This window comes from Natrix helvetica, assembly GCF_964273705.1.
Source record: "Natrix helvetica genome assembly, chromosome: 4".
In the NCBI taxonomy this organism is placed as follows: domain Eukaryota; kingdom Metazoa; phylum Chordata; class Lepidosauria; order Squamata; family Natricidae; genus Natrix; species Natrix helvetica.
Window position 1 is genome coordinate 79318839 of NC_138550.1, and position 27324 is coordinate 79346162.

At 43.7% G+C, this 27324-nt stretch overlaps 1 protein-coding gene across 2 annotated transcripts in view; it reads right to left on the reverse strand.

The window, feature by feature from the left end:
• CTNNAL1 (catenin alpha like 1) overlaps positions 1-27324 on the reverse strand; it is a 72622-nt gene that overhangs the window by 34015 nt on the left and 11283 nt on the right. For both annotated transcript variants that reach the window (XM_081951836.1, XM_081951837.1), the window contains exon 2: positions 1882-2071. In XM_081951836.1, the coding sequence (XP_081807962.1) occupies positions 1882-2071 (190 nt within the window). The remainder of the gene's footprint in view (positions 1-1881; positions 2072-27324) is intronic.

Sequence of the window (27324 nt, forward strand, 5' to 3'; positions counted from 1 at the left end):
AGACAGGTATGTAACAAAAAAGGCCCACCTGAACTCCAAGGCCCCATTTCACAAAAAGGGACTCACACCCGCCTATCTGAGGCACAGTGACCTCCTGAGGTCTGAGACTTTCCCTAATAACCCCCCCACCCGTGCCCTGGGCTCTCGGCTGGTGAAACGCCCGGAAGCCTGATGGGCATAGTTCACTAAGGGGAACACTCCCCTCATGGCCCAACCAGGTCTCCGTAATGCACGCCAGGTCTGCTCTACCCTCTTGTATGAAGTCGTAAATGAGGGGAGCCTTATGCACCACAGATCTGGCGTTAAGCAACCCCAGCTGGAGACCAGGGTCCTGTAATCCCGAGCACCCGAGGGTTGGAAAGCACGATCGTTCTTAAACAGAGAACCCGCGTCCCCTGAACATAATTTGGTCCTGGGGCCCCACCATATCTGCCTCTCCCACAAACAGTAGAGATGGTAAACCCCCCAATGGAATGGCTTAATGTCTCCCCTGGAATCCCAACCCTTCCCAGCACTCCCGACCCGCGCCCATTAGTTAGCTCTGGCCTGTGCCCTGGCAGACTCCCCCCCAAGCCTGTCTGAGCCATCCGAATCAAACCCCCTTGCCCCCCCTTAAAATTTGATTAAAAAACCCCTGTAAAAAACCCCTAAGAAATCTCTTTTTCGCATGCCACCTCTCGGGATCCCAAGATCCGTCATTAAGGAAGCATCTTGATAGAAGAAGGCCATCCCCGGGAAAGGGGGAGTTCCCGAAGGGAGTAAAGTTCTGTCGCAGTATAAAATAGAGGAGAGTGTGGTATCAACCAAACGGGATGACATCATGGGGAGATGGAACAAGGAGATGACATGTCCATGGGGGGGGGGGCAGCCAACAGTGTTCAAGGGGGTAGCGGGAAGCTTGTGTCCATCATAGAAATGGTCGGTGTTAAGGACAGTATGTAAGAGTAACGGCCAGCTGTCAAAATCGTAGATGATAGATTGCGAGGTGGTGAAGCGGCCAGTGATGGCGGCAGTGAGGACAGCAGCGGCTGCTCCAACTTCAACGACTCCAACAGCCAAGCTCCATCCATGCCAGCCGCACTCATATCCGTCGCCAGGGCCGCACTCCGTTGACCATAGTGTCACAGGAGGAGGGGCCAAGTGGCCAAGTACGGTGGCCCAGGCAACGGCGGTGATACCGGAGGGGGCCACAATGAAGGACCCCCCCCACTCCAACCATGCCCACGCCAACTACCGAAGCCATCTTCCGCTAGCATCAATATCCATGCCAGCTGCCTCAGCCACCCCCTGCTGATCCAATCTATCATGTCCATAAGCAAGGTGGAGGGGGGGAGCAACCGGGATAACACCACGGCGTGGGGAGCGGCAGCTGCAGAGACTGTAGTACTTCTGTAAGCTTTCATATTTTGAGAAAGAAGGCTGTTATAATCACCAAATGCTCCTAACGAAAAAGAATTCAGACCCATTTTAAGCATGAAGTATCTAGAATACCACCTATCTCACATGACTCAATATTCTGAGAAATTAGGAACTGCAATTCATTCTCCAAAGAACAAATTCATAATTAGAGTTACTGTTTTAAATCACAGCAGATATTTTTGAGAACCATGACTATTCCACAGTTTCTTTGTGTTAATGCTTCCCTACTGAATTCCAGAGATCAAAAGTAGAAGTTAATACAATTTCAACAAGACTGGAGATATCTGAACTAAAATAATCTCCTGTGGTATTTCTCCAAACATTTAAGAGATTAAAATGCAAGTCTCTGTTGCAGGTAAATTCAAGATGAGAAGGATTTACTAAATCCAGGAGAACAGAAGGCAGCAGGTATTTTTATAGTAAATGATGCCCTGCTTCTCAGGTTCATAAACCTTCACCTACCTGCTTGCTTTGCTTCAATGCAGGCTGCCTTCATTTCTTCTTTCAGCTCTTGGTTTTCATTGGCTATAGCTTCACCCACCATGACAAATTTTCCAACAGCTAGGTTAACCGCTTGGCCCACCTGTTGGACGGCTTTCAATGTCTTATCGGACTTCTTTGGTTTATCCTTATGGTTAATCAGAGTTGTTATCTAAAAACAGAAACAGTTGACAGCCAAAGCCATGTATTAAATATTGTTTTGGTATCTTTATTCCCAAGAAGTTCCATTCAAAATAATACCTAAATAACAGATCTTGAAACCCTTTTCCTCTCCCTTGCCTGTGTTTGGCCACTGCTATGGTGAGTTTTTTAAAATTTTACTTAAATGTTCCTTTTTACCTTTTTTTAAAGTTCCTTTGAGGTCTTTTAATTTTTGTTATTTGAATAATGTATGCAATGCAATGTTTATACATCAGAATTCACTCTCTCTCCATCCCAATGCCTTTCTTTGTGTGAGGGAGTACAGAGTGTCCAGGCAGAACCCAGTGGACAAAAAAAAGCAACATTCAATTAAAATTCCAAGTCTGATAAGCAGAGCAGAAAGCAATATTAAACAAAATAAATGGAAATAAAAGTAATTGCTAACTAAAAAAACATTTATAAAATGTGTTGGGGAGTACTTGTAAAAGGGTGCTTCTGTATTCGAATCTTAATTTCACCTCTATCCCCTTCCTGCCAGGTCTAAATTGATACTATACCTGCAGATAAACTTCCACAGCTGGCCTTGGTCTTAATCTATTCTGAGTGATAAACAGACAAAGTTTGGGGAGGACAGATTTACATTAGGGACCATACTATAGTGCTGCAACATCTGCATTTGTGCCTTTCACTAATTTTAAGGGTGCATTCAGCTTGATTTTCAGGATTAGACCGTGGCACAAATGTAAAACTAGCACAATTGATAAAAGTCTGCTTCTACTAATATCTAGAATGTATAAAGATGTAAGAATGAAAGTCAGATGCAGTGACCAAGGACATAAAACCAAAGAAATACCAATGAGTACAGAAGTAAAACAGGATTGTGTGGTACCTCCAGCACAGTTTAATGTATACATAAATTCACTTGTGGCTAGTTTAAGCAGCCTACACTGGGTAATGGTGTATGAAATTACTATTCTATAGCAATGAAGTGGTAGCTTTGTTCTAATAATGAGAATCTCCTGATAAAGTATTCCAAATCTAAAATATCTGTATTTTCCAAACTTCCCAAGGTACAGAACTGGCAAATAGGAGGGCACACCACCAAACAAATCAGAATTTTTAAATACTTAGGTTTTCCAAACTTCTGGAGCCTAAAATGCTCTTTCTACATATCCCAAAGGGTAGAAATTGGACTCGGCTATATAAGCTTTCTATTTTACTCAAAATAAATAGTTCATTCCAATTGTTGTTAAATACATCAAATTATTATAGTGGGTTCAATTGGGTCCATACAGCAAGACAGCAATAAAAGAGAAAGTCCAAACATATCATGTTTCCCCGAAATTACGACATGTCCTAATAATAAGACCATGCCATTTTTTTTCCTGTGGGGAAAAATATATGCCCTCCCCCAATAATAAGCACCCTGGACAACTCCCCCCTCCAGCCAGGCAGAGCGCCATTCATCAACCTAGCAATATCCCGAAGATGCAAACCTGCAGGAGCCGGGGAGAGGGGGCGGGCAAAGGCGCTCACATTGCTTGATGCCTTTGGGATACTGCTAGGTTGGTAGGTGGTCCTGTGCCCAGCTGGAGGAGGGGGGTTGCCGGGCAGCTGCTCTCCCTGCAGGGCTGGGCTAGGGTGCCGCCATGCTGGGAAAGTTGGGCATGGTGAGGTAGGGAGGCACGCGAACTGGAGGCAGAACAAGTGCTCGCGCAACCTCTCTTTCCAGCCAGGCAGAGCGCCACACGGCTTAGCGCCTTTGGGATATTACTGGGTCGGTGAGGGGCACTCTGCCCGGGTGGAAAGGGGCATTGCTGGGCGGCTGCTCATGAGCGTGGTCACCTCATGGCGGCTTTGTTGCACTGCTGTGACAGCGCAACACAGCCGTTTGCTCCTGAGGCTGTGCCCAGCTCTTTGGGCGCCCGCTCGCATGAGAGCAGCTACCCGGCAACCCCAAACCAATAAGCTCCCCCGATAATAAGGCCCAAGCAAAAAAATTTGGGGGGGGGGAAGAAAATAAGACCCTGTCTTATTTTCAGGGAAACACAGTAATTTTTGAGACAAATTTCACAGGTCGCTCACTGTGTCCCAAATACAGTGATCTAAAAAAAAAAAAGCAGAAGTCACTAGAATCTGGCCTTTGGATTATAATTATAAATGCTGGATTCAGTTGGATTTGCCCCTTTAATTATAGCAGATGTTTTTGACTCCATCTACTAAAAGTAAAAATAAAAACATTTCCAGGTAATTATATTTCTACAGCTTTTCTTGGGAAACCTTTTTTTACCAATGGAGTTAGAACAAGTCAATTCAATTTTAAAACAAAAAAGTTTAAATACAGAAGGTCAACTGGATTATCCAGCTTGTCCCCTTTATATGTTTACTTTATTAATACCCTATTTACTATAAATCAGCCAGTGACCCAAACAAGATCACTGTTTCAAAATTCAGAACAGCACTATCCTTAACTCATTGCAAGGGAATTGCAAGTATTGCAGCTGCAACAGGCACCGGGGGGGGGGGCAGCCCAGCAGGTTGGGTGCCTGAAAATGGTGCGGAGGCACGGGTGAAGACTGGGAGGGGGATGCAACACACGGAGGGCTCCCCGCAGGCTCAGCTCATACAGGATGCAGCTGGTCCGCTGCCCTGAGCTGGTGGAGGCACCGCAGGGCCCGGCTGGGAGCGGGCTAACCTTACCTTCCCAAACGCCAGACTCTGCTGTTGCCATCGCCCTTGCCCAGCTGCCTCCCCAGGTAGGAGGCAGCGGCTCGTTCCCCTTGCCCTCCGGATCACCAGCATGAGCGTGGCTCTCTAGGAGCTGGGCAAGAACGTGAAGAGAAAGCACTTTTGGCTCTGGTTGGCCAGTAAGAAGGAACTGCCATCACCACCATTATACTTGCAAGTCCAAAGCATGCGCATGTGCGAAGATAGTGGCAGCTTTCTGCCCCCAGCCGCTGACAGTTAACTAGCGGGTCCATGGGGACTGAGAAGCAAACCAGGCATTGTGCCACTTGCATGCCATGAGACGGCTGTAGGAGGCCGATTGGAGGGGAGGAAGCTTCAATGATGCCCGCCGGAGAACGACCACAAAGGCCAATTCAGGTGTTCCATCCGGAGGGTGTGGGGGCCGTGTTTTCCCATTGTGGTGCGGTGGAGAGCTAGAGCACCTTCATGCCCCACCTGGCTTTCGGAAGAGCGGCCCAAGGGACTCCATTGGGGCAGTCGGCACCCAGCGGCTCCCAACTGAGGGGGTGAGGAGATCCCAGCTTGCACCCGGGACGTCTTTAGGCTTATGGCTCTCTTGGTGCCGCTGCAAACTGGGCAGGGATGGCCTCCTCCCAAGGCCCATCCAGGCAGCTGGCCCGGAAGTGGTGCCAGAGGTGGGACAGGGAGGAACTGCTGGGCTGGGGAGGAGGCAGATATTACGGGGCACCCATCGACTGGCAGGTATAAATAGCCGGGCAAGGATGACTCAGTCAGATCAGCCAATCCATCCCGACCTCGGGTGCTGCCACCACTGGATACCTGCCGGACTCCAATCATGCGCCACGGTACACTTTAGCTACTCGATGGAGCCGGGCAACTTCTACGAAGTGGACGTGTGGCTCCTGATACCCAGCGCCTTCCACTCACAGCTGTAGCAGCAGCGCCCGCTGCTCCCCACTGCCACGCACCTGCCCTCTGCCTTCAGAGGCAATGGAGGTAAGTGCTCCTCTTGGTGCCATGGCTGTGCTCGCCTGCTCCTGGCCCAAAGCCTTGCAACTTCCCCGCCCAGCCAAGCGTGCTGGGCCCGTCGGGGGGGGCACGAGGCTTTGGGCCAGGAGCAGGCGAGCATGGCCGCCCCCCCAAGAGGAGCCCTTGCCTCTGTTGGGTCTGTTGCCTCCAAAGTATGCCAGGCGGTACCACCTGAAAGGCCATTACCTTCCTCCCTGGGCTTCATCTCCTGGGCAGATGGTGCGTCCCAGGCAGACAGAGCGAGAGCCCAAGGCCAAGCTCATCAGCTACAGCTGCCACTTCAAGAGCCGGCTGCTCGGCTCACCCCCAGCACCGTCAAGGAGACAGCGAAGAGCCCCAGCCTGGCACCCACCCCCCTTGTCAAAAATTTTCAGCAATGTTCAAGTTGGCCACGCCTACTCAGTCACATGCCCCCCACTTAGCCACGCACACTGAACCGATAGTAAAAAAATTTGAAATCCACCCTTGGGCCAGTTACACTTTGTCAATCTAGGAAGGCTGAAAGGGCAAATAGTCTCTGAAATCTTGCCAAGAAAACTACAAGGACCTCTTTAAGCAATCACCAAAAAAAAAAAAAAAAAAAAAAGCAGCATGGTTGAAGGCACAAATTCTTAATGGAAAGGCTATAAATTCCCCAAGAGTCATGGCAGGAGATTCAGTGTTGGTGGCAGCCTATTTATTGGAGAACCCTTAGAAGGTTGGTTTGCCAATGAGATTTTTAATTATACCTTCTCCTTATTTTAATCAAAGACCATCCTTTAGGAATGTTATCTGCCATAGCATTTATTAATATTTTTCTGCCGCAAACTGTTTTTAACTGCAGAAAGCTATGGAAATTCATTGAAAGGTGTGGTAGACTCTTTCTATAAAGTAATATTAAGTAGGTATTACTGCCACAGGGAAGAGAAACCTGCAGGCCTGAAGGCTTATGTTTTTATATGTTCCCTGGGACTCCCTCTAATGTTATTGCAAAAATGTATAGCAGTTCCCTTTTGGGAAGCAGATATAATTGTTCTGTGCATTCAGCCCCACCAAAAATTTAACTGCTGCTTGTCTCCAAAAGGTTGTCCAGTCAATTTAAAACCCATGTTTCTACTCAGGGCCATAATTACAATAACCCTTACATTAACAGGGTTAATTATTTTTAAAAGAAACATCTGTAAATCTTGTTTAGACAAGTATAGAATTTGATTATTTTGTTTCAAATTATAAAGACACTCTCAAGACAATCCAATTTTGCTGACAACAATATGAAAATGCTTTGCAGTTATTTTCTGGATCCCCACCTCCCACAAATACTCAGTCTCGCTTACAACTCTGGAAAATTGAAGCAGTCCTTCATTCAAATACTAACATGGGCTGATCAACTGAAATCAGGCAAGGTTGGCTAGTCGCTGGAACCTCTGGGGCACATATTTATATTTAAGATATTTTTCTGGAACAATGAGTAACAAAAACAATCAGGGTACATTGTTTGCACTGAACTAAAAGTGGGCATGCTTGCCCCTAGCACCGGAACATTCCATTTCATCTAATGACAATGGTCATTGCCTTAGAATTGGAAACATATTCTATTCTGTCTTCTCTCCTGCGATCATGCATTCCAGCTATCCTGAGGGTACTATATTGTCCTTGAAAAGATGTTTGGACGTGGGAATCCAGTTTCACCAACCCCTTAAATCCTTCTTTCATCTTTTCTAAACAGCTCCAGTGATAAATGAGCAACAGTGCATTGCTGATGCTTGCATTTATCTCTATTTATCTTTTCCTATTTCAGAGGACTGTAGCCGAGTTTGTGCACTTGCTGGAAATGGAGGCAACAACAGTATTATTGGAGCCAGTCTGTGTTATAAGGCTTGTTTAGCATGCCCATCTTCAAATGGGGACCAGCAAAATACCCTAAACAGCTAACTACTGATATACCTATAATCCAAAAATATGTCTACTGTTTTTTTAAAGAAAAGCATTTAAATATCATATCAATGCTATTTTTGAGGCAATTACTTCCTAATGTGTTTCATGGATATTAAAAGAATTACATGGCAAAACAACCTCTTCATGGACAATATAATAATAATAATACTAAATGCAACAAATGGACATTATACTTTGCATATATGCATTTTTAATTATTTCTGTTTTTAATGAACTGGGGCTGAATTTCAGCAAAATTCAATTCAGCATTCAATAAAAGCTTATTTGACATTCATACAAACATAGACTTACTTCATTATTTTTACAAATCATCTGACTTGTTTCTAATCACATAGTCTGTTCATGGGCCTGGAAAAAAAAAATATTTCTTGGTGCTCATAACTGAAACCCAACTTATATTATAGACACAGTGAATCAAATTATGCCTGAATCGCCTACTTTCAAAAACATATATATTATGCATTGCAGCCATTTGAAAGATGTGGCAAATTCAATTTCTGAATAGTGTCAAAGTTCACCAGGGTTCTATTTTTCATTATCCTCCAAGGAATGTGTCAATCAATATGTAAAATGTTATCTTCTCAAAATTTACATCTATAAGTTACATTTTCTATTTTTCTAAAATGCTATTTCTTTAGATATATAAAGAAATGGCAAGTACCAAATTACTTTATGTATCAAAACTGAAAAGAGTTCATAGTTATCCAATGGCTATGCTTCCTAGCTTCATTCATTTCACACTACAGTTTTACTCACAGAAGGTATTTTTTGTTGCTATTTTCTTTGAAAATTATCCAGCATTTTAGAGTAAATCTATATCTGATAAATCAGTAAATTTAAATGTACTTTCTTCCCTTAAACTTGCAGTTAAATCAAACTGATTCTATATTGCTATCGGGATATATAAAACACTGATTTTTCCCTCAAAATGCTGTATTGAATTTGGAACTTTGCAGTTCTTTAGAAATACAAATTTGGAATTACTAAGGCATTGATTTAGTTCTTAATTAACATGGTGATTGACTGAAAAATGGGTCAGGCAGATTTCTTTAAGCTTGCTGAGTTATTTTTAAAAGTATTAATTGAAGAACCCAGAAGTCCACCAAGTACAGAATGATAGTTTGGTAGAAGAACATAAAATGAAGAATTCACTTTATAATTTTCACATATATATCCAATCCAATTGCTTGATTGTTTTTTGCTGCTACCGTGTTTCCCCGAAAATAAGACAGGGTCTTATTTTCTTTTGACCCCCCCCCCAAATTTTGCTTGGGCATTATTATCGGGGGGGGGGGCTTATTGGTTTGGGGTTGCCAGGTGGCTGCTCTATTGTGAGCGGGTACCCGAAGAGCAGGGCACAGCCTCAGGGGCAAACGGCTGTGTTGCGCTGTCGCAGCAGCGCAACAAAGCCGCCATGAGGTGACCATGCTCATGAGCAGTTGCCCAGCAATGCCCCTTTCCAGCTGGGCAGAGCGCCACTCACCAACCCAGTAATATCCCAAAGGCGCTAAGCCATGTGGCGCTCTGCCCGGCTAGAAAGAGAGGTTGCGCAAGCACTTGTTCTGCCTCCAGCTCGCGTGCCTCCCTGCCTCACCATGCCCAACTCTCCTTGCAGGGCTAGGCCAGGGCGCTGTGACCGCTGCGGCCCCACTGCTGCCGCGGCCCTGCTCCAAGCATAACTGGCTTTCAAACTCCGGAGATCCGCTGCCGAGTCTTTCGGCAGCGGCCGCTCTGGGACTACGCTCTATGGTTGTGGGCTGGCTGCAGGAAGACTCTCTGTACCAGAGAGTTTATGTTTGTTTATATTTGTCTAAAAATAAAAATTACAAAAAAAATTAAATACATAAATTATGAAAACTGCTTTTTAATTTTTTATTAGGGTTATACAGTAAACTATTATAACCTTATTCTTAAAAGATCATACAAATAGGCAGACTACTAAAAATGTTGTATGCCAATTAAGTTTGTTGAAATGTTTTTTTTATCAATTCCCCTTCGGCTGCAGCAATGATTTTATGTAGACATGAGCAAAAGCTAGTTTACATATCTTTTTATATTTACCACCTATAACCTAATTTAGAAATTTTCCTAATTATTTCTAAGAAGAATGAAATGTGTAAATCAATATTCTTACTTATCATTACTACTTAATAAGAACATCATTGTACCAGCCCTACACTCTCCAGCTGTTCTACTGATGCATAGACAATTAAGAACCAACAAAACAGCAAAATTAGCAGGACTGAGAAAACCACAGGAAACATTCTAACTCAGTTTAAACTATTTGTTACTGTTTTGAGCTGCTAATAGGAAAAGAGAACAACAAAATGAAATTCAGGAGATAAGAGAAAATGATGAAACCAAAGACTTTTATCTATCCTCATGATCCGCTCATTCCCATTATACATATCCAGCTTACAGAAGGGCAGTTACTTTCATCCTAAAAGAAATCCAAAATTATGTCTCTCCTGAAGGTTCCAGGTATGTCCAAAACATCATCACAAGTTAATACACTGCTATTTATTATGGCAGACACATCCACTCATTTTACAATTGCATCCTTGGAATATTTCAATACTCTCCAAATTATAATATTAGATAGCCTAGACAAGGACAGATTATTATCCATGTGGTTCTGAATGGTTGCTCCTCACAAGGAGACCTCAGGACAGCTTTACTTTAAGATTTTAGAAATAATTAAAGAAAGTAACTACCTTTACATAAGAAGCAAATTGTTTTGTCTATCTTATAACAGAGATCTGGAATCTTATGGTTTCAGAAATTGGACATAAGAGGGGACTAACAATTCCAGGCAGAAAAGGGGGAATGTTACCTTTGGTTTTTGGTTAGCACTGGAATATGAAAGAGTGGAACCAGAAATACAGGATTATAAAAAAGTGTGAATTACATGATACAGAAGGCAGCCAAAGTGGAAATACAAATGATAAGAGATTACCCTGATAAGAACATTTTACTACATACACATACAAACATCAAGTTGGTTAAATCTTTGAAAATCAAATAGAATTTCATATGACAAACCATGAGAATGTGTGTTGGCTTATCTGATACGCCCTTTCTCTGGAAAAGCGGAGACAGCATCCATGTGTGGGTTATGTGCCATCCAATAGAACTGAGTCTGCAGAGTTTAAGTCCCACCTCTTCCTGCTGCCATAACCAGCTTTTTTGACGAAGACTAACATGCAGACTTGCACATGCTGAAATGATCTCTCCAAGTAACTTTGGACCAGACCACTAAGGGTGGGGCTGGATGCTGTCTCCACTTTTCCAGAGAAAGGAGCACATCAGGTAAACCAACACCCATTCTCCTGTGTCAGTGGAGACAGCATCCATGTGTGGGACATACCAGAGCTTGTCCACTATTACAGGTAGGATACTGTCCGGGGCATTATTTGCTGACTAATTCTAACCTGTTGTAAGACTCTCCTCCCAAATGCCGCATTGGCCGATGCGTATCTGTCGATCCGTTAGTGTCTAATAAATGATGATGGTAACGTCCACATAGCTGCTCTGAAAATCTCATGTAGAGGAGTTCGCACACCCCAAGCTGCTGAAGTGGCTGCGCTATGTGTTGAGTGGGCTGCAATGTGCTCTGGAACAGGCTGAGCTTGTGAAGAATAAGCTTTCGCAATGCAAGTCCTGATCTACCACCCCAGTAGAGAAGATGATGCCTTGTGGCCCATAGTGTCCAGTTGAAATGAAATGAACGTCACTTTTGTGCGCCGGAAAGGAGAAGTTCTGCGAAGGAAAATTCGTAGTGCCCTTCAAACATCTAGCGTGTTTCATCTACACTCCAGATGGTGCACCAGATCTGGACAGAAATTTGATAATACCAATTCTTGGGTGCGGTGGAAGATGGAGTTCACCTTAGGAATGAATGTTGGCTCCACTCTTAGGATTACCCAGTCTGAATAAAAGGTGCATAGATCTAGATGCATAGAAAGAGCCGCTAGTTCCGAAAACCAGTGGGCAGATGTAATGGCCACCAAAAAAATCACTTTCTAAGGTAGGAGTTTTCAAACTTTTTTAGACTACAGAATTTGTTAGTTTAAATATAAACTGTACATCCTGGAATAAGAGGCAAAATTCTAGTAATAAGAAAATTAGTGACTGTATGATTTAGTGAATTTTTTGTTTTGTTTTTGCCCTTAGACTCTCCCAGAACATAGTTTGAAAAACTCTGCTTAAAGTGTGATTTTGCATAAAAGACATAAGAATGCTGAAAGATAACTGGCCACTTTTCTCATCCTCAAATTCAATTAAGTCACTCAATTCCAGGCCTGTAGATATAGTGCAAGTTCTGGGGTCACATTTGTTAAGGATATCTTGACTTAATATTTGATGGTGCATCTGCATGAAGAAGCCATGCTCAAATTAGTTTATTTGGAAGCACTTTAGAATTACAGCAGCGTGATTTCAATATTCATCTAGTAAAATAATGTCAGGGCTCATTCAGAAGATGGCACCTTCTTTCTCAATGAAAGTAGGCATTGGTTTAAGACATTCATAATATTGTCCACAAATATCAGTCCAGACTCCCATGAATCCTGTTGCATTTTATTTTATTTATTATTTTATTTTTCTGTTAAAAGATTTTTAAGGCACAGCACAGGAAAGAAAAAAAGAGACTGAAATACCTTGCTTTCCACCCATTAACTCTTCTTAGGTTAGGTTAGGAGTGGGCAATCTGAGTGGGCCTGTACCCCTTTTTTGCATTTCCCCAAATCTCTGCTGTCTATAGTTGCCAAAAATTAGTAACATTCTTTCCTATTCATTTTGCAATGGAAGTGATATGTAGACAAATAGAGTGTACAATAAGCTTTGAAATGGTTTAACTTTAAACAAAAGGGGACCCTCATCTTTCTCCTCTCTAAATTCAGAAAATCTTGGTTCAACTCTAGATCATCATCTCAACCTCAGTCTTGGCCACTATTCAAGGTTGACTTAGATCCGGACTGGCTTCAGGTTGACTCAAACTTCCATCCTTCTGAGGTTGGTAAAAGGAGGAACAAGATTGTTGGGGGCAATATGCTAATTCTGTAAATTGCTTAGAGAGGGCTGTAAAGCAATATGAAACGGTATATAAGTGCTATTACTGTTGCTCTTCTTAGATATAGCCCCCTGCAAACAGAAATTTGCATATTCAAACAATAATATTTCCTTGATATCCTTTTCTGTGTGTCTGATTTGTGCCCTCAGCTGCTGGATCAAAAAAAAAGGGGGGGGTCAATATTTATTTTTTTTAACATTTAGAACCTTTGAGTTAACATGCTTCAGTTTACTGTGCAAGAGACATTACTTTGCTCAGTTGCTGAAGTGAGAAAAATGTTTTCATGCAGAGGTAATTGCCCTGAATTCAAAAGATGTTGGATGTGGTGCTCAGTGAATCTCCCCTTTCCCCCACAAACTTTGTTTTTCTCTAGACATTAACTGCTCCGATAGCCTTTGCACAGTTGAGGAGGGTCTCTTTCTCCTTCTCCCTCTCTCTCTCTTTCTCTCTCTCTCTACCTCCCTCCCGCCCTCTCTCTCTCTCTCTCTCCCTCTCCTTGTTATGTTTAGGAAAGAGATTGCCATTGCAACTTACATCACTGTGTTCAGACTTGCAAATACATAACACAGTGAAGAAAGCATGCTGGGGGGAGAGAGGGAAACAAACTTATGGCGTGAAATTTTCTTTCATTCTTGAAAGATGATGCTTCTGAAAGTTCTGTGGTCAGATTCCATGTTCAAGAATTACGTAGCTAACTTAATAGTTAAGATAATTGGCTGTAAAAAGTGTCTGAAGCCCTACAAAAATATTACTAATTACTAATAAGACATCAATTTGAGGTAAGAGAAATACTGTTCCTCAATTTACTTAGATGTTGCAGAATTATAATGTACTTTGCATAAGTGCTTTTAGGGATGTTTAAAAGAAGGTTGTGGCCTCTGCTCTGCTGACTGATTGCCTTCTGCTATTATTGTCTTCCATGGGTACCATTATTAAGGACTAACTGATCAGGGCAGTGAAGATATGCTTCATCATCCTGATGCTACCGTAGATGAGCAGAAGACATATACACTATGTACATCTTGACTTCTGCTTCTGACAGATCAGGTAGCATCTCCAGCTTCCCTGGAGGCAAAGAAAAGGCAAAAGAAGTCCAGCGTGATCCCCCATCCATTGCCTAGAAAAGAGGCAGCTGAAGTGAGCTTCATCTTCCCATCCCTCTAGAAAGAGCACTTTGTTCCACCTGCCAAGTTTAGAAAGAGGTAAATCACTTTCTCCATGTGACCCCATCCAGCCAGAGGAGAAATGGTTTCAGGATATGTTAAGCCTCGGGGACCATGTGATTGAAATGATCTAATAAAGAAACTATGTGTATGATGCAGTGTCACAGACTTCATATTCCTACTTCCACTGAGCCAAACTGGAAATTAAGATAGATTAGTGTAAATATGAGTGATACATATAAAGTTATATGTGGTCCTTTTCACTGTTCAAATTTTCAATGTCTTGAGAGGAATGCAGGTAGCCTGTGTTCAGATTTGCAGGTTTTGAATATTATGCACATACTTTCCCATATGAACATTTTTAGCATAAAGATTTATGACATTCCATATTAAACATTCCCCCTATTATATTAACATGGATAGTAGCAGAGTGCTAAGTGACTGAAGTTGTTTTGTTTCTCTTCTTGTTTGATGTGCTCAGATTAACTAAACACTCCCTTGATTTTTAACATAGGCTTAATATTTCAGGTATGTTAAATTGTTAAATTGGCAAACAACATTAAATAAATTTGTTTGGAAGGAGAAAAAACCGAGAGTAAAGATGAAGATTATGCAAGATACACGTGAAAGAGGCGGCCTTAGACTCCCAAACCTTCGATTGTATTATGAAGCTGCGGTATTAACGCATGTAGCAGATTGGTTCGGGAAAACAAAAATGGAATTGCTCAATATAGAAGGCCATGATCTTGTTCTGGGATGGCATGCATATCTTTTTTATGAAGACAGGGTGGATAAAGTGTTCAACAACCATGTTCTCCGTAGTGCCTTGATGAGAATATGGAAGAAGCACCGGCCCAATTGGGATTATAAAATACCGCTTTGGTTGGATCTTGCAGACACCATGGGGATTATGAATATTAAGTCACTCGGGGGGTGTTTATATAAAGATGTGCTTATTGCTGATGGGGGCGAATGGAAGTTAAAAACTTTGGAACAGCTGTTGGAAGAAGGAATTACTTTAAATTGGTTACATTACATACAGCTTCAGAAGAGATGGGAAGAAGATCGCAGGGTCGGCTTTATGGATAAAGAAGTGGAACTGATTAAGCAGATAAAAGAGACTGGTCCAAAACAAGTTAAAAGAATATATAATGTACTGTTAGAAAGAGACTCAGAAAGTGAATTGGTTAAGGATTGTATGATTAAATGGGCTCAGAATTTTGGTGAAGTGGTTATGTTGGAAACGTGGGAAAAAATATGGGTTCAGAATGTTAAATTTACACAGTCACAGAATTTAAGGGAGAATTTTTATAAAATGTTTTACAGATGGTATTTAGATCCTAAAAAATTATCATGCATGTACCCAAATGTTCAACCAAAATGTTGGAGATGCGGGTGTCTAGATGCTACCTTTTTTCATGTATGGTGGACTTGTAACAAGGTTAAAGCTTTTTGGATAAAAATATGGTGGGTTATGCAGAATGTATTTAAGAAAAGAATACAATTCACTCCACAAATGTTTTTATTGGGTATAGTTAAGGATTTTACCAAAGGGGAAACAAAATTGGCCTTGTATATGGTTACAGCAGCTAGGTGGTTGATTGCGCAACATTGGAAAAAAGATTTTTTGCCGACAATTGATCAATGGATTCAGAAGGTGGCGGGGTTCGCTGAAATGGCAAAAATTTCAGCTTTCTTAAAAGCTCAGAAACAGGAGGATTACACACAGGAATGGGCAAAATGGATTGATTATATACAGAATAAATACCAGACTAGGAGTTATTACCTAGCCTTTAGGTAAGAATGTTTAGACCGATAGATGATCTGAGTAAATAGTATATGGGATGTTTGGAATTGTTAGAGTGGTATACAGCGGAAGTCAGGGGGGTGGGTTTGTGTGGGAGGTGGGGGAGGGTTAGGGTGGAGGGTGGGGCAATATATATGTATGAATAAATTAGAAGATGGGACTAATGAAACATTGTTAGGCTAGGAGAAATTTATATTAAGAGTTATAGATGTTAAATTAGCTTAGAAAATGATCAATGTGTTATTATTAATTTAAGAGTAATTTATATAGTTTTTGTTGGGAGGAGAGGGGTTATGAGTAATCTATTTTAAGATGGGGGGAGAGGAGGGGGTAAAGTGTTTGGTATAATATCTGAATGTGAATTTTTGCGGGGGGGTTGGGGGGGTATAGCATTTGTATGAGATTTATATTGTGTGGAGGGGGGGGTGAAAAGGGGGAAAATTTGTTTGTACAAAACTCTTTTAATAAAATATTTCAGGTATGCTGCTGACCAGCAGATTTAACTCTTGGGAATATTAATATCCCTTCAAGAACATGTAAAGACTATTTGAGGAATAAGCTCCTGATGTTTGAATGCCAAGGGTGAAGTATAATGAGATGTAGTTAAAATTAAATTAGCAGTTTGGACATATTGCATTCTAGACTTTCTGTCTTTCTAAGGAAAAAGTATAGGCTAAACATATAGATATTGTGGATTAATATAATAGCTTTTTTTTCTTTACACTGTATACGAGAAGGATCATTTCTAAACTGTCTTTATAGAGAGAATCAAGAATTAACATGTAGAGAAATTCCAAAGATTCCTAGGTATGCGCGAGCACACAACTCCTAAGTGGATTCTAAGCCATGATTTAGTTTCCTTGAACAAGTCTTATGTGCTTGCATGAAATGTTGAGCTCAAGGGCTCTGCTGTCTCTCTTGTTTTGAGCATTCCTCCCCCTTTTTTATTCTGCCAAAAGGAATTTATTTCAACAGTCAAACTAAAGCAGATTTCATTTTAGTCCCGCAGATTCTTGGCTTGTGATTTTTGGGTAAACCAATATTGGAATGTGAAACTATAAACTCTTTACTTAGATAAACCACAAAAAAGATTTCCATGGATGATTTATTGAGCAAAGAATATTATTTTAAAATCATAATTTCCAATCTGCATATAAGAAAGCAAACCAGGAATCTGCAAATAAACCACGCAGCTCTAGTTTATCCATCTCCCAGTTGCATGGGGGAAGAGGAAAGGTGGGTGGGATAGAATGCCAAGCATTATGTGTGTGTTCCTTCCTGTTTAGGCATGTAATGCTGTATTGGGTGTTAGCCTTATGTGAGAACCAGCCTACATAAGCCATGTAATGTCAAGTATCATACAATTATTTACTGTTGTATGATACTTCAAAATCAATGTACCCTTTTCAGGAGCTTTTCTCCAGTAAACAGTATCACTAAATATATTCTGATTTTATACTGCACTTGAGAAAATTTAAAAAACTTATTCTTTAAAGAGTGGTAGTCTTTTGCTGTGTCTTGATGCCTTTTTGAATAATATTTTCTATACTCATAATGATTCAATATGTAACCTAAAAGTACAAAGTTAAATATAATATCTTTCTCCAAATTTGAATGCATATTTGACATTTATGTGTACTTGTTTACAGATTGAAAAGAATAAAACGGACTTAATATGGCAGGCGCAGAAATTTGGATACCCTTCTGGTCAGTGCTTTGTAACACCTTCTTTGGCAAAAAATAACAGCTTCCAAATATTTCAGCTTGCCAACTAAGAGCTTATTTTTGGTTTTGGATTCTCCCCCTTTCCTTGCAAAACACATCTAATTCATATATAAAAATGGTGGCATTTTCCGGAGTGAGGGACAGGAGTCCCCAGTTGTGGTATAATCACGCCCAATTGGCCACGAAACTGTGATGAAGCTGAAGCCACGCCTCTGTGCTCCACCCTTCTGACTCCAGGTTCATCTCAGTCCGGCAAGTGACAAGACGTATAAAATTGGACTCCATGATTATAGCCTTCTGGACCCTCCTTACCTTTCCAGCCTCTCTTCTAAGTTTGCTACCTTCTTGATTGTAAGTTTCCTGGCTGTAGCTGCCTGGGGCTGGCCACTAGGTGGGAGCAGGCTGCTGTTGAGGTTTGGGTGGCTTGTTCGCCATGCTGGTGGCCATTTTGAGCCACCCGGCCACGTGGAGCTGGCTACAGCTGAGGAAACGCTGGGAGGCTGACGGGTTTGGGATTTCCACTCCTGCGGTCTCTCTGAGGATCTCGAGAATCGTCTGGCTGCGAATGACGGCTAGGATCTAGCCGCGGCATCGAGGGAGCACTGGGAAGAGTGTGAAGAGCTGTTTCGTGCTGGAAAGAGCCGTGGCGGCGGCAGGAGGGCTCAAAACAGCTGAGAGCCTGGAAAAGCTTTTGCGGTGGTCCCCGGAGCGCGCCGAGCTTGGCGTTCACCTGGGGACTGCTTGCAAGATCTCGGACAGATCGTTTCTCTTTCGTTTGCTGCAGCCGAAGAGGAGGTGAGGGAGGATAATGCAGAGGTGTCAAGGAGGGTCATCAGTACATTGCACATGGATCCAAGATGGCGGAGGGTGCTGGTAGGTCCCGTTCTCCACTTTCCCCTAGGGAGGGCACCTCTTCAAGGCAGCGCCCTACTGCCTCTGCCAGGAGGCAAAAGGCCTTTGCTGCCACCTGCCTCTCTCGTGCCACTCAGAGGGGTGAGCTTAGGAGGCATAAGGCCCTCACAAAGACCTTCTCTAGGGCATAGAAGCTGCAGGCCCAGCAAGGCTTAGCCCTTCTTCCTCTTGTTCAAGATCCCCCTTGGGGGGCGCAGACCAGGCCTACTTCTCCTCCTGGCTCCCCAGCTTCCTTAGGGAGATTTTTTAGAGAGGTTTCCCCTTCTCCACCCCTTAACTTGGAGGACCAGGATTTGGACATAGAGGTTTCTGCATTGCAGGGGGGTGCACCTAGGGATCAGGCCTCACCTTGGCCTCCTTTGTCTCCCCAAGCTGAAGCGAATAGGGCCCCAGGGAATTCCAGCTGGGATTCCCTGGAGGCGGATGATCTGCCCGTGGAGTTGCAAAATCTTACTGAGAGGGCCATTTCAAATGGCATTGCTGCAGGTTTGCAGCAATAGGCTGCTCGGTCCTTGGCATCTGATAAGGGCAAGATTCCTGCGACCAGTTCTACTCGGGTGCCCCCCCCCGTCCCGTGAGCCACCCAGTATCTCCCTCCCTGGCCAGTGAGGTTTACTTTTAGGGGATAAGGCTCAGAGGGGCCCTGATCTTTCTGAGGATGAGGAGGATTCCAAACCGGATCCCCCGAACAAATTTATTCCAATCCCTTCTGCGCAAGGCATGGGCCACTGCACAGCCGAGGGGGGTGGTGAGGGGGCTAAAGAGTGGGCTAAGGAAGGGACTGTGGCTAAAAAGCCCGAGGGCCCAGTTTTTTCCGGGCCCAAGTCTGCCAAGGAGGAGATTCCTGCCCTGCACCTGTTTCTGGAGGTGGTGAAAAAGCAGTGGGAAAAGCCTACGGCCTTTCCCAATCCAGGCAGCAATGACTGGCATTTTTATAATATCAAGCCAGATGTCTCCCAAACCTTGCAGCTGCCCACCGTGGATCCTCCTGTGGTCACTTTGGCATCCCCTACTTCCCTGGTGGCCAAGGATGTGGCTGACAACTTGAAGGCAGATGACAGGAAGGCGGAGATGACGCTAAGGAAGATGTTCCACTCGGCCTGGGCCATCAAGGTGTCGTCGTCCACGTCTTTCTTGATCTGTACTGCTATCCTGTGGATGGAGAAGATCCAGGAGCGCATTCACCGAGGATGTTCACCTTCACCAAGACCTGAATAAGTTGGTAATGGTGTCGCAGTTCTCGGCGGACACCACCTTGAATGCAATGAAGTTTGCCTCCAGGACGCTGGATTCGTCCATCACCTCTCGTCGCCTGCTATGGCTCTGGGGGTGGCAGGTGGACAACAAGTCTAAATGGCAGCTGGTGTTGGCCGATTACACAGGGGACTTCCTCTTCGGGACTTACCTTGACCCGATCCTCCTGGAGGACAAGAATAAAAAGAAAGTCCTTCCCACGTCGGCCAAGAAGGCAGAGCAGAAGGCTACGCCATTCTACCACATGCCCTCGTATCGACCTCAGGAGCAGGAGCCACAGCAGAGCAGGTATTCTTACACCAGGTCAGAGAGGCAGCCCGAGAGGAGTTACAACAGGGATAGGCCCCGTTTCCAATCTCAAGAGTAAGCGCCCCTTTCAAGGGGGAGATGGTCACCCTTGCCATTGGGGCAAGTAGGTCGTCTTCGACCGCACCCATTGGTGGCTGCCTGGCGCTCTTTTATGACGCCTGGGCGGAAATTTCCTCAGACACCTGGCTCCTTAGTACTGTTACTTCTGGGCTTCGTTTGGAGTTTCTCTCCATCCCCCCAAACTTCTTCCACACGTTTTCCCCGGCTCAGCGCATAGAGAAATGCAGGCAGATGCGTCAGGCTATACAACACCTGCTTGACATAGCTGCGGTGGAGCTGGTTCTGCCGGACCAGGCGGGCTGGGGGTTCTAGTCGAACCTTTTTCTCATGCCAAAAGCTTCGGGGGCTGGGGAGCCATTCTGGACTTGAAGCTCTTGAATCAGTTTTTAGTTTACCGAAGGTTCAAGATGGCCTCCCTTAGGTCTATTCTGGCAGGCATTCGGGAGGGGGACTTCTTGGCTTCCATTGGTTTAACGGAGGCTTACCTCCATAATCCCATCCTCCTGAAGCATAGACGGTTCCTCAGGTTCTCGTACCTGGGAGTCCACTACCAGTGTAGGGCCCTGCCCTTTGGTCTGGCTTCGGCACCTCAATCTTTCACCAAAGTCCTGGCGATGGTGGCCGCCTACCTGAGGGAGGTCCCCATCAGGTTACAATGCTACTTGGATGACATCCTCGTCCAGGGGGCGTCACCAGGCCAGACGAGGGTGCATCTCTCACAGGTCATAGATACCCTTCAACGCTTAGGGTTCTCTGTCAACTTTGAGAAGAGTTCCTTCTCCCCGCCAACCAGGATTCTTCATCTGGAGGCAGTTATCGATTCCCGCTGGGTAAGGTTTTCCTCTCTCCAGACCATAGGTCCAATTTGGTTAAGATGGTTAAGCAGGTCTGCAGGGACCATTACATTCCCATAGCCCTTCTCTACAGCTTGTTGGGGAAGCTCATCTCCTGCACTGAGGTGATGCCGTGGGCACCACCAGGACTCTTGCATGCCAGGACTCTTCAGTGGCGACTTCTGCCATACCAGAGAGCCAACCATCATTTACCCATCACTGGGTAAACGGAGGATGCCTTAAAGGCGGAGGATAAAAGATCAGAACATGTCCTCATTAAGGGTCACCAATTAGCCGCCTGCACGTTCAGGGCATTCACCGCGCCCTCCTGTGGCTTCAACAGCTATGAGACAGGATCCCAGTCAGTGACTCGAGGTCCTATCAGGACCTCAACAAGTTGAAGGTGGCTCTTCCATTTTCTCACTTAACGTGGCCAGGTTTGCGGCTAAGTCCGTTGGGTCCCCTATAGTGGCCAGGCCCTTACTTTGGTTGTGCCCGTGGCAGGTTGATACCAAGAATAAGTGGTGCCTAGCCTCAGGACCATTCACAGGGGACAAATTGTTTGGGGTCCCTTTGGAGCCCAGACCTATCGAATCAAAAGTTAAGAGAAAATTTTTTCCTTCCATCTTCCTCAAGGCCGAGAACAGGTCTGCTCCCTACTATTGCAGGTCATCCTTTCGGAACCCGGACAAGGGAAACAGGTTCTCCTGTGTGGCCAGACATTACTCAGGTAGACAGGGACTGCAACAACAGAACAGGTAGGGGTTACCAATGCTTCCCTCCCCCTAGAAGATCCTTCAGAGGTGCGGGAAACTCCCGTCCCTTCCGCAGACAAAAGTGACTGCATGGAGAACTTTCTCATTGGCTGTTGATTGGCCTTCTTTGCCGACCGATGGAGGACGTAACAACAGATGTCTGGGTCAGGGAGACAATAAAATTAGGCCTCTCCCTAGAGTTTCTCTCCTACCCCCTGAGGCGTTTCCTCCTGTGCCCCTTATCACAGGACCGTGAAAAGAGGCGCCTAGTAGACCAGGCCATCCAGCACCTCTTGGACATCCAGGCCATTCAGCCAGTTCCAGAGGAGCAAAAGGGACAAGGTTCTACTCCCTACAGTTCATTGTCCCAAAGGCCTCGGTAGGCTGGAGAGTGATCCTTGATCTCAAGGCCTTGATCCACCACATTGTCTACCGGCAGTTCAAGATGCACTATTATTATTATTATTATTATTATTATTATTATTATTATTATTATTATTATTATTATTATTATTATTATTATTTATTTCTTCGCACTTCTAGACCGCCCCCTCTCCCAAAAGGGACTCGGGGCGGTGTACAGTCCACACAGCAAATAAATCATCCACAATAAAATTCATTAAATAGATAAACAGATGAATAATGAATAAATATAAATATGAATATGGAGGAGGTTAAAAGAATTAAAAGAACTGTACAGCAAGAATATAAATATGACTTTAAAACCCCTAAAATCAATTAAATTTAAAACAATACCCTTAAAAAACCAGTTAAAAGTAAATTTCCAGGAGGTAACAGTTATAAGAGTTTTAATTATGCCAGGCCAGCTAATCGGAACAGGTGAGTCTTCAATTTTTGTCAGAAGGAGCGGAGGTCCGTGGTGGTTCTAATATCGGGGGGGAGGTCATTCCAGAGGGTTGACCATCTTAGACGGCATCTAGAGAGATGACTTCTTCATTTCGGTGGATCTGACGGAGGCCTACCTTCATGTCCCAATCTGTCTCGAACAGTGACGGTTCCTTCGATTTTGCTATCGGGGGAACCATTACCAATATCGGACCCTGCCATTCGGCCTCCCCTCTGCGCCCAGGGTTTTTACCAAGCTGCTAGCCGTGATAGCGGCCCACCTGCGCGTGCGCCCCATTAGAATAATGCGTTACCTGGACGACATTTTCCTGTTGACCAGGTCCCCCAGTCAGGCCCATCGGGATCTGGAGGAAACACTAAGCGTCCTCAGATAAATCTATCAAAAGAGCCACCTGGTACCGACCACACACATTGTACACCCAGGCCCCTTCATAGACACCAGACAGGCAGGATCTTCTTATCCAGGGAGTGCCATAAGAGCCTTAGGGAGTTAGCCCTACAAGCAAAGAGACGGCATCGAGTCCAACTTCTCCTGCTATCTCAATTGCTAGGCAAAGTGGTTTCTTGCTTTGCAATAGTACCCTGGGCCAGACTGCACAGCAGGCCACTTCAGTGACTGCTCCTACCATTCCAGAAGTACAACAGCATCTGCTCATCAGCGAAGATCCTTTTGTCTCCGAAGGTGAGCAACTCTCTGACCTGGTGGACATTGCACGCCATAGCGAAGGAGTTCTTGTTCCGGGAGCCCCATCAGGTGACAATAACCACTGACACCAGCCTACAAGGTTGGGGCGCTCATTCAGAAAAGGACGTAGCATGGGGCCAATAATCCCACACAGAACGACAAGAGACCATCAACTTTCTGGAGCTGAGGGCAATTCGCCTGGGACTCCTGCACTTCCAAGCGACCATCGACAGAAAACACGTGTTGATCCTCACTGACAACATGACGGCAAAAGCCCATGTAAACAGACAAGGCGGGACCTGATCAAGACGGCTAATGATGGAGGCCCAGTGACTGGGATGCTGGGCGGAATCACATCTCCTCTCCATATGGGCAGACATGCCGGGCACAGACAACATCACGGCCGACTGGTTGAGAAGATCCCAGGTGGATCAAGCAGAATGGGAGATTCATGAATCACACTTTCGGGCGCTGACCAGGAGTTTCAGAGTGCCAGTGATCAACCTTTTCGCCGCCAGCAACAACAGAAAGGTACCCAGGTTCTTCGCAAGGTACACATTTCTGGGCGCGGAAGAGGCAGATACCCTCCGATGTCGCTTGCCTCCAGGTCTCCTGTATGCGTTTCCACCATTTCCCCTGATCCAACAGGTCATCAGAAAAATGTTGGAAGAGCAGGCGGAGTTGATTCTCCTAGCACCTCACTAGCCGCGCCACCCATGGTTTGCGGATTTCCTGTCACTGTCAGTCGCTCCCCCATGGCGGGTCCCTACATCCAAGTCATCACTCACTCAGGGAGCCATAGCTCATCCAGATCCGCAGTGGGCCAAGTTGACCGCTTAGAGGCTGAGCGGCGCTCAATGACTGCAGAAAGCCTTTCCACAGCGATCATCAACGCAATTCAAGTGGTCAGGAGACCCTGGACAAATAGAATCTACGATGCCATGTGGAAAGCTTTCTGTGCATAGTGTCGGCCCAAGAGGGTAGCCCCTCCACAGGCTATAACTTGCCACATTCTTGAGTTCCTTCAAGATGGACTGACCGTGGGCCCATCATCCAACACTCTTAGATGACAGGTTGCAGCTCTCTCATCTGTGCTGTGTACTGGGTCCGACAAGTCCCTGAACCACTGATCAAGCGATTCTTTAAAGGGACCACTAATTTGCATCCACCGACAGTCCATCGTTATCCATCTTGGGATTTGCCCCTCTTCCTTCAAGCACTCACACAGGCTCCCTTCAAACCGCTGAGGGACACATCGCTTCTCTACCTGTCACAAAATACATGATTTAGGAGCACAGCAAAAAAAACAAAAGGGAAATGAATGACATCTACCACCTACTGCCATATTTAATACTCACAAACATGCTATCTATATTCCCTTTTACTTCTGTTCTGTGTGCTTTCACAATGCATACATGCAGAGAAACTGCATGAACACATACCGGTATATTTCTTGTATTTCTTCCCTTTTCTATATATCTTCTCTCTACTTTCTTCCCACCATTCTCTTACACTTTAGGGAGTAAAATGGGGGGGGGGGGAGAGAAATCTTGCTTTCAGAGGCTAAGACCAAATCTCATAAAAAGAATGATTCAGCCTAGTTTACAAGTTACTGAACACTACAAAAAGCTTAGCTGAAAGGCCCCACAGCTTTTTTAAAAAACCGAAAGGACCAGAAATTGGCAGACCATTTTTAAAAATATTATACACCACAGGCTGTCAACATTCCTTTCCCCAAGAATAAGCACATCAATTAGCTATGACTGTAGACAGTACAAAATATAATTCAAATAGTACACATGCACAGTGGAATGTAACTCTTGAGAAGATACAACACTACCGCTGTACTAAACTGATTTGTTTATTCATATCTTGTATTTACAGACTGGTGTAACCAGATTATTCTCAGGGTTTTGCAAAACAATTAAAAGCAAGCACATAATAAACTAGAAATAAGTAGGAGAACAATTACTAAAGTAATTTAAAGTAACCAAAAAATGGCAAATCACAAAATACAATCCTGACATCACACAGATTAATAGCAGCAACAATTGGATTTCAAAGATCTTCCAGAAAAATTTAATCTTCACAAACATTAAAATGTTTTTTAAAAATCTAAATACAGATAGTCCTCAGCGACACTTTTTCATTAGCCACTCAAAATTATGATGGTGCTGAATGGGGAGACCTATGACTGGTCCATCCATGCTGACCTTGCAGCATTCCCACCATCACATGATTTTTCACTTTACAACCGTGTCTCTTAACAACAAAGTCCCCACTCCCACTTACAGTTAGCGGAGGACTATCTGTAAATAAAAGAAATGAATAAATATAAAAAAGGTAGATAAAAGAGTAAATACTAAACAGACCACTGTTGACACTATTCTACCAAATGGGGCTGCCACTGGAAACCACTACTTCCAGGACACCTCTCCCCTTCTCTCACATATATATGGGATACCCTAAACATCCCTATTCACAATGAGCATGCAAGGTAAACTGGCACTACAGGAAGGCAGTAGTTCTGAGGATGACTGACAGCGAAGCCAAACAAAGCTTTAAATGTTAAAACTGGAACTTTGAATCACCTACTGAAAGTCAACACAATGCCACCTACAGATGCTGTAATATGGCTGTAATAAGCTGTAATGGATGCCTCCTCCTAGTATACGGGCAGCTGCCCTGCTCCAACCACAGTTCTCAAGTGGTATTTAAAGGGAGCCCCTTGGAAAGAGCACCACAGTAATCTAATCTTGTGATTAGGCATTAGTCATTGGTGCTAAAGCTTTTCATGACAAAATTGCACTTCTAAGAACACAGACATAATGATGCCAAATGTTATAAATTATTGATCTTGGTCCACTTGTTATGCACCACTTGTTCTCTACAGGCAGAGTAACTAAACTGTTTTTTACAGGTAACTAAATTCACCTTATGTGACTGACAGTTCAATTTTCTGCATGTCAACTCAAATTCAATGTGACTTGCTCCCCTGAGAGATACAGGTAGACTGCAGCTTGAATTCAAAAGGTCCAAAAGACTGGTTCACACTAATCACATCCCCATATCAATAATTTGATATTTCAGAACATCCCTTTTTAATTCCACATCCCTCCCTACAGTTTCAAAGGCAGTTTATATTGCAGATTGAGAAAAGATTGTTCTTTGGAGAAAATATACAATATATTTTCTCCCGCCATCCCACTTCCCCTTCCCTCCCTCTCTCTCCCCCTCCCTCCCTCTCATCTCACAATACACTCCATACTTTTTACCAATCTCCAAGTCAATTTTACAGACTATCTATTTTCAATACTTTGTAACAGCAATAATTGTAGGCACTTAAGACTGATTCACATACATTGATAAATACCACTACAAAATAAGTTCTTTTATTTAATGAGACTCATTTCCAAGTAAATATATCTCTACTCAGTGGTTCAGATTACAAAAATGCAAGAAATTACCCATTGAAAAGTATCACACTTGGAAGAAATAAAAGTTATCTTCACTGTATCTGCACAGGCTTGTAGTACTTCATCTTGTTTTATATCTTGATGTTGAGTTATGTATCTTGATGTTGAATCAAAAAGAATAACCTGTTTTGTACTTTAACTCTTGCAGTTATGATAATATCCTTTCAGATATAATTTTGCCTCAGCCAGTATTCATTGTATAATAACTGCCCTCTGGGTAGTTATTTATAACGAATCATGTACAGCCTTCCAATTACAATCTTCCTGTATGCAGTCATGTACAATTATATCAATACAATTTATATAAATTTATTTTAAAAAACTATTTATTTATTTATTTATTTTTATGTGCTTCTAGACCGCCCCCTCTCCCAGAAGGGACTTAATGAGATATTGGTTTGAATGTATACTCAACAGACAAGTCATAAATTTGATGCTTATCTCCGTATTAGAAAGTATAAGAATATACTTTTGTAAATAAATCTGGAATCATTTCAACATTTTTCTTGCCTGAAAATGTAATAGTTCATGAACACCATGATGGCATTGAAAGCTCAAGGTCTTCACAGACATATATCATGAAAAACAAAACGCTCTTCCTTCCTGAGCACCTGCCTGCAATTCTGCAGGAGGAATGAAAAATCTGTAGGCAGAATGCCACTCCTGAACTCCC